This window comes from Bison bison, unplaced genomic scaffold (genome assembly GCF_000754665.1).
Source record: "Bison bison bison isolate TAMUID 2011002044 unplaced genomic scaffold, Bison_UMD1.0 scf7180017864525, whole genome shotgun sequence".
Lineage (NCBI taxonomy): Eukaryota > Metazoa > Chordata > Mammalia > Artiodactyla > Bovidae > Bison > Bison bison.
The window spans coordinates 11,782,865-11,791,293 of NW_011495076.1; the positions used below are offsets into that span (position 1 = coordinate 11,782,865).

An 8,429-nucleotide genomic window follows, 5' to 3' on the forward strand; every position below is an offset into this window, starting at 1 on the left:
CTTCCTTCCTCAGTTCCCTTAAATCACAGCCCAGGGAAATCTACCCAGAGTCTTCAACCAGCCACGAGCCAGAATGTCGGGGGGCAAATACGTAGACTCAGAGGTACGCCTGGGTGGGTGCGCTCCGGAACGCGGCGCACAAGGAGTGCTGCTTCTGCTATCTCCACTCTAAATATTCTGACTGCTTTGCTTGCCCCAGCCCTCTCTCGACGTTGGAGCACTCCTCTGGCTCTCGCATTGCTGAGGAATGGGCTTGGGCGGGGAGGTGAAGAGGAGGCAGGAATGTTTGTTTCATGTTTTCCTATTAGGAAGGGGGCCAAGGGAGCCTAGGGGCCTAGGTCGCGGAAAGAGGGGGTCGTTGGGGTCCTGAAGTTGGTTTGGTCGGACTGAGGGCGCGTTTCTGAATGGCTTAGGGGTACTGCTTTATTGAGAGACCCCCAAGGTCCGGCCCCTGTCTGCTGGAGAGTGGAGAGCTAGAGTGCAGGGTGGGAACTCATTCACTTGCAGTCTTGGGGACAGTCCCCCACGACTCCCCACCAGGCGCCTCAACCAGCTGGCCGAGGAGGCGGCGCGCGTCATGTTTGCACTTTCCAAAGCTCTTGGGCCACCTCTAGAACTCTTCCTGCATCTCGGCGCCTGGCAGGGGTGCTTGGATAAAGCACCCTCCTCCTAACTACCACTCCCCCAACCCCCCACCTTCCTACCACCTCCCGGCGCTCGGGCTCCGCCTGGGTGTGGAAACCTAGTTTTCCCAAACGCAGCCGCCGCCGTTCAGCAACCGGCCAGGGGTCTGGGAGTGACCTAAGGGTGGGTCTGAGGAGTTGTGCAGGTGGAATATCGTTCTAGACAGTATAGGGGGTCTGACACTTGGCTCGATCCAAAGATAGGGGATGCTGGCTAGTGTGCACCGGGGGAGGGGGGTGTACGGGGAGCTGTGCAGGGACAGAAACGGCAGAGGGAGGGTGGAGGACGCGGGCAGGTGCAAAGGATACTTGGCCAGAAAGGAACGAAAATGGGAACACTGCGTGGGTCCGGGGTGGGGGGTGGTTCATCGTGGATCTTAAGGATGAAGTTAGAAGGAATTACGGAAAGAAGGGAAATAGGGACCAGGGACTGGAGCAGGTGAAGAGCTGGGGAGAGGGTGGCCTGGCGGAGAGAGGGGCTGGATAAAAGTCGGAAGTCGGATCCCCTGTCCTGTGGGGGTCTCCGCGGGAATCAGCCTGTTGGGAGTGAGTTGGGCTGGGGCCGGGCGGACCGCGCTGCGGGGTTTGCCCTGACCCCTGGCGGTGGCGGGCGAGGGAGGCAGGAGCTCCCAGCCTGGTACCGAGGGGTGTGGTGTCCTCTCCCCGATCCTCTTAAAAAGCTTGCGGCGCCAAGGAGTTTACTGTGCGCCGAGCCACCGCTTCGAAATCGGTTAGTTCGATTTTGAGCCTTGAGGTTTGCCTCGTTGCCAAGGCTAACTTTTCTGATTGCGGATTTTTCTTTTTTGAAATTTCCTTCCCACCGCCGGTGCCACCCTCTCCCTCCGGGCCGTCCGCCCTCTGCAGGGACATCTCTACACTGTTCCCATCCGGGAACAGGGCAACATCTACAAGCCCAACAACAAGGCTATGGCAGAGGAAATGAACGAGAAGCAAGTGTACGACGCGCACACCAAGGAGATAGATCTGGTCAACCGCGACCCCAAGCATCTCAACGACGACGTGGTCAAGGTAAGGTGAGGCGGCCAGCAAGGAAGGGATGTGCCCCGAGGAGACGCTGACAGGGCCAGGACAGCTCTGTCTGGCTAGTAGCCTATGTTTCTTTCCCTGTCTTTGCCACACACTCACCATTTTCTGGGGCTTGATGTGCGGGAACCGCGGTCGTCAGAAATGTCACATCTCCCCTACCCGCTCCTGCCAGTTAGTTCAGCTGGAATTTGGCTAACTTGAGTTTTGTGGGAGTTCATATAACTGCACCCTTCTGGCATATGAACCTCCAGGTCTCAGTAACAGACAGCCCCGCACCCTTTGAGAGCGGGAGGTGTTTGCTCTGCAGGTCATCCTCTCTCCGACTTCAGGTTGAAAGTCTAAGTGAAGCGTGGTGCTCCACTGCATATAGAATTAATAAGCAGTGAGATGGTTTTGTAAGGTATTATGCCAAAGGTAGCAACCGGAGTACTAAGGGGGCAGGTTCCCCCAGTTAAAATTAAGATAACCTGAAATAATTTTCTTAAAAATATGGTTGGAAATGCTCCTGACTAAAGATGAAATATGTTTGTGTGCATATATATATGCAGAATAGAATCGAATATTTAATATTTATATGAAGGGTATTGGAAAAAACATGGTGTTTGTTGTACACAGCTAAGCATATTTACACAACCAAAAATAATATGTGCCTTTTGATTTCTCCTATGGACCTCTAGTTAGTTGTGGAGAGTTGCTTCTTGAGCTTATGGGACATTCAGGTTGGAGTTCCTTTTTATATTTCCAGGATGTGCTTGGTGAGATTAAAAACAGATTAATTGAATGGGTATTGGCTAAACTTAGACCTGACTGGGTGGTCAGTTTTTAATTACCATTGTGTTATTCAACTTTGACCCTTTTAGTAAATCTTATCAGAGGAATTTGTTGCTTGAACCCATCTTGATTGGAAAATCATAGTCCTGAGCCATCCTTGGCAGAGGGTTTTCTTTTAAGAAAAGGGAAGGTCAAGGGAATTCCTGGCCCTTGACCAGATTAAAGTGTGAAGACCCCTGGGGCAGCCAATGGGGTGGATGAGCAGTTTCCACCTACTCAGCATCCTATCCAGGATGGGAGGAGCCTTAGTTCAGAGACTGTTCACATTTATGAATAATATATTTCAAAAAGGGGAACAATTTAATCTGTAACTGGAAGGAAAATGGAACAGTCAGAATTGAGTCTCTTGGCTTGTTGGTGGAGGAAAAAGGAAAATTGGAGCTTTAGCAGACTTTTCTACTAGCCAGATTATGGAATACTTAAAAGCAGCAGCAACAACAAAAGTAGCTTATAAACTGGAAATTAGAATTGCTAAAAACTATTTATTAAAAACATTACCTTAAAGGAGCAAAGGGCATTTTGCTTGTTTCCCTTCTCATGTAGCTTTGAACAAGAAGGAAAAGTGTCAGGAAAAGAGGCAGATTTCAGAAAGGCCTAGCTTCATCTCAGCCTCCCTGTTGTTCCCCTGCAGTGGAGAGGGATTCCTGGAGCAAGAGAACCTCCCAGGATGAGTCAGAGAGGCCAGTAGTGTGGATGTGGGTCTCTACACATAGCATGACTAAGTTGAGAAAGAAAGGCCCCACTGGGAAAAGAGACTTCAACACAGATGGAAAAAAGGCATAACAGGCTTAGTGGAAATAGCAGTTTACAAAATAGCATTTCAAAGAGCAAGTGTGGGGATCTTCATATTAAAGAAATTAAAAGGAGGAGATAGAGCAAGCTTCTGATGGCCTAGAGAAAACAAATCCTACCCACTTTCTCATAGAACTATGAGCAAAACAAGACAATCAGAAAAATCGACTTTGAGAAGAATTTCGTAGGACCACTTACTTAGAGGTCTTGCTTAAAAAGGCCTTTTGAGAATGCCCTGCAAAGAAAGACCCAAAGAGTACCATCTGCCAGTAGGGCTGGGAAAGGGGGCCTGTGCCCAGTGGAGATGCCTATCTTATATTTTTTTTCTTTGAGTCCAATCATAAATGTAAGGATAGAAACAGTGACCATCCTCTCCGTGTTACCATGACAGTAAATAATAAATCTCTGCAAATTTTACTTTTGACAATATATATTTCTTAAAATAATATAGGCACTCAAAGCTTCACTCTTAATGCCTGGTAACTTAAAATTTCATAAAGAAGTGGTGGTCAAATGAATGTACTGTTAGAGCTACCCAGTCAGGTAAGAAAAAGTCTATTCTAAAAGTAAGCAGCTCTGTAAAAGCTGTCAGTTCTGTCCAATACTGTAGTCACTAGCCACTTGTGGCTATTTCGATTTACATTACAAGTAATTGACATTAAATGCAATTTAAAATACAGTTCTTCAGTCACACTAGCTACATCTTGGGTTCTCAACACTTAAGGTTAGTAGCTACCATATTGGATAGCACAGATATAGAATATTTCCACCTTCATGGAAATTACTATTGGACAGTAATTTCAATTACTTCTCTTTAAAAATGTCCCCATACCGAAGTTAGAAACTTGTAGGTGGAGAATAAATGAAACATAGATGTAAGTGTAAGGAGCAGCCCCGTGTGTCTCTACAGTATCCTTTAGTCTCGTAAAACAGCTATTTAGGGTGGAGAAGAAAACTCAAAAGCTAAAGGTGCCATGAATTTATATTCAAGAAGGTGGAGTATTATTACCTATTCCACTGGTGATAATAACATAAGTTAGACTACAATTTAGTTCCAATAAAACTGGTTTCTTCTTTCACTAAAGGTTTGTTGTAAGATGTCTGTATAGGTATTTATCCAAAAAAAAGTCAGTGATAGATTATTTTAAAAATTTCCTCTAATTAAAATAGTCATACCTCCAGACCCTCCATTCTCCATCTGAGATTTCTATCTTCTTCATTCATATGTTTACTGTGTACTATTTTGATTTTCTAATAAAGAAAATGGCTTCAGATTTATTACTCTGGTATCACAATAGCCATTGATCAATTTATTAAATTCCTAACATATGCTATAATAGACACTGAGCTATGTTCTACAAGGGTAATTCCTAAAATAAGCCCTAGAAATCACAAAGATTAGAAGTGATGAAGATGAGATGCATATAGATTAAAAATACACACACACACAGACACACACACACACACATACATGATCACAACAGTAAGTCACTGCCAAATATTAACTAATTGGTCCTTTTTTTTTTTTTTTAACTTTGACTGCCAGGAAACATATAACTAGATTTTAAGTTTCATTAATCCATGTTACTTATTCTCTCACATATGGTTTTGAATTTTCACTTTTTCAACTGGCATGTTGTTTTATGTGCCCTCTATTATAATGCTTCTCATCATTATTTTGGAAACAAACCAAATATATACTATAATAAGAGCTCCCCAGGTGGTTCAGTGGTAAAGAACCTGCCTGCCAATGCAGGAGACATAGAGACTTGGGTTCAATACCTGGGTCGGGAAGATCCCCTGGAGGAGGGCATGGCAACCCACTCCAATCTGCTTGCCGGGAGAATCCCCTGGACAGAGGAGCCTGGCAGGCTATAGTCCACGGGGTCGCTAAGAGTCGGACACAACTGAAGCGACTTAGCATGCACTCAGATACTATAATAAATTAAAAGAAAATAGTATTTAGCATTGCATAATGAAAAGTTTATTCAAAACTGAATCATATCAATTATCTTGATCTTAGTAATAATTCTGCAATATGCATGTATATCAAGTCATCATGTTGTACACTTTAAATATTATATTTGTCCATTATCCCTCAGTAAAGTTTATTTTATTTTATTTTAAAGTTTTTTTTAAAAGTTTCTTAAAAAGTGAATGGAACTGATATTGTTAGGGAGACCCTACTTGGATAGGGCAATAAGGTGAGAGAAGGATATACTATAGAAAGTTTAATGGAGAAGGGCATGAAGGAGATACAATCTGAGTTGGGTCATAATGGATAGATGGAGTTCAAATAGGTGAGAAAATTACAGGAGAACATTCTTAATGAAAAAGCATGGAGATGGGAATGTCCCACACAGGACATAAGTCTAGGAGGTTTAGTAGCCCATTTTGACTGACATTAGAGTTCATGTGGCATAGTCACAGGTCATAAAGAGGAAAACACTGAGTGTGGCCAGATGATAGAGCCCTAAGTCCAGTATTCCTGATAAGTTTGAACTGTATTATGTCAGCAGTGAGAAGCCAAGAAAACTTCAAGCTTGGGATGACGTGATGAAAGTGGGGCTTATTGGAAGATGACTGGTGGAGGTACAAGATGTAATAAAAAGGTAGCCAGTCTGGATGAGGAGCAGTTATGATGTAACTGCATCAGGGTCCAGACATGAAATGAGAAGAACAGGATGTGGTGGCATTGGAATAAAACCACATAAGCACAAAAAGACAGAATTTTAGAAATAGAAGAGAATGTAATGGTCATCAAGTTAACCTCCAATTCCTTTTTTTTTTTAACATTAAGAGAAATTTAAGGGTTAAGAAAGGTTAAATTTTTATACACATGTTCACATGGTTACTGTACAAAAACAGATATTTTCACATATCATAAGGGATGAATAGATAAGATTATGTGATTATTGTCCTTAAAGGAGAATTCTGAGCCTAGCTCTGAGACAAATCAAGACATCTTAGAGAAGATATTTTTGAAAATAAAGATAATGCATTTATAACTTTCTTTTCTAAAATTTTAAAGTAATATTATTAAATATACACAGATACAAAGTTTTCTTTAGCAATCAAGGAAAAAACATACAAATGGTAATCAGACCAGTTTTGGTTTCAAAATAACAGCCTAAAGCCACCATGATCCCTTTCAACTATAAAGCATTCTAGAGCCATTAGTGATTAATATCAACATAACCAATTTTAAATTTTATGTTTGCTTACTATACTTATAATCAGAGCACAAGATTTAAAAGATCAGACTGACCCAAAGCACTCAGCACCATGTTAATAGTCTCTTCTGTTGGAACTGGTATTGGTTTTGTTTATTTGTTTGTTCAGGAGATAGGCGCACAAGATGGTTATTAATATTCTGCCACATGTAAGATCATGCAGGGCATTCAGAATCCCCAGTTTGTAAAAGAGCACTGTGGTCGTGTTTGGTGGGAAATTATTCTCACATCACTGAGCAAATAACGATATTAAAATGGGAGACATTATTCATTCTTAACCATCTGAAATATTTTCAAGGTTAGTCAACAATGATATACATTTTAAATGCTTATTAAAAGAAAGTGTTATTTTTTTTCTTTCTCTACCTCATAATTTCAGTCAAAAATTATTGAAGCATTAGCTCAACTTTGGTTCAAACTGAATAAACTTTCATATTATTTATTAAAATTTAAGAAAAAATACACCAAATATTCTTGAATTATTAAAAAGTTAATGATGCGGGGTTTTCTTCCGATTAATAGCAGTGTTGGCTACATTTTAAAGTGGCTTGAAGTAAGAACAGCTGCAAGAGTAAGCAGCATCTGGAAAGTTCAGTAATTTATAAAACCACCTGCTTATGCATCCTGCCCACTCAGGTTCATAAAATAGCACTTTCATATTCCACATGAAACTGCTTTTTAGTTTGCCCTACTTTTAAGCATAAGTTATCATTCTCTATGATGAAATGTTTAGAGTGAGCTGGTCCCACGATGAATAGGGCTGTGTGCCCTGAACCATGGGGTCCTGGGCTCTTTCATGATTCTCCTGGCCAAATTTGCAGTGGGAAAAGGGTAGGGCTGCTCTTTTCATACGAAGATGATTTAGACCAAGAAATACACTCTCTTCTTCCACTTTTTGGACCCCATATATATATGGGGCCCTAGAGAAAAAGATTTGCATACTATACTTCTGTTAAAAGAAGTTTTTATTTTTTTAAAAAAGCCTTTATCAAAAGCTTAACCATCAGCCTCTAGAAATATGCTTAACCATAGGTGCTCAGTGGCACCTTGACAGTAGAAAGAGTATTGTGTCAGGAAAATACATTTTTGAGACTTTGATAACTTTATTTTTTAAAACTTGAAAGTAATGATTCTTAAATATATTAGACACAAAATTCTGTTTCTTTAAAAATCAAGAAAAGGCATGCACACAATAATCAGGTCGGTTTTGGTTTTAACCTAAGGACCAAATGCTTTTGTGGTCTCTATTAACTGGAAAGTGTCTAATCCCATTAGTGTGGGACTGAACACCAAGGAAGAGGGAAAGTTATGTCAGGACAACGGGTTTCTCAGCCTCAGCAGTCCCCAAGAGTGGAACTTAGAAACAAAGAGCAAACTTGTTTGAAAGCTAGTAAACCCCAGCCCTAAAAATACTTTAGCAAAGCTATTTTATGTATCTATGCTTCAGTTTCTCTAACCATAAAGCAAAGAATGAGAGTCATTCTCATATAATAGCATTCATCCCTCAAACCCATTTATCTTTCAATAAATGACTATTATATACCTACTATTTTGCACTGCACATGACTGTTGGAACAAAAGTAGACAGGAGCACGGCCCACAGAGTTTTTGACTATCTCCTTTGCCTCTCTTCACACAGTTTCCTTTGAAAACTTTTGCTGAAATTCCTTTATCAAATTCTACTGTCTGTTAGATATGCAGATGACACCACCCTTACGGCAGAAAGTGAAGAGGAACTAAAAAGCCTCTTGATGAAAGTGAAAGAGGAGAGTGAAAAAGTTGGCTTAAAGTTCAACATTCAGAAAACTAAGATCATGGCATCTGGTCCCATCAGTTCATGGGA

General features: G+C 41.5%; 1 protein-coding gene across 2 annotated transcripts in view; it reads left to right on the top strand.

Moving 5' to 3' along the window:
• Nucleotides 1-6: 6 nt before the first annotated feature.
• Nucleotides 7-8,429, top strand: part of CAV1 (caveolin 1, caveolae protein, 22kDa) — a 36,250-nt gene continuing 27,827 nt past the window's right edge. The window contains exons 1-2 of one of the 2 annotated variants that reach the window (XM_010831209.1): nt 7-103; nt 1,548-1,712. In XM_010831209.1, the coding sequence (XP_010829511.1) occupies nt 74-103; nt 1,548-1,712 (195 nt within the window). In that variant the 5' untranslated portion in view covers nt 7-73. Of the gene's footprint in view, nt 104-700; nt 808-1,547; nt 1,713-8,429 lie in introns of those variants that run through there. The other variant, XM_010831210.1, reaches the window with a different exon arrangement.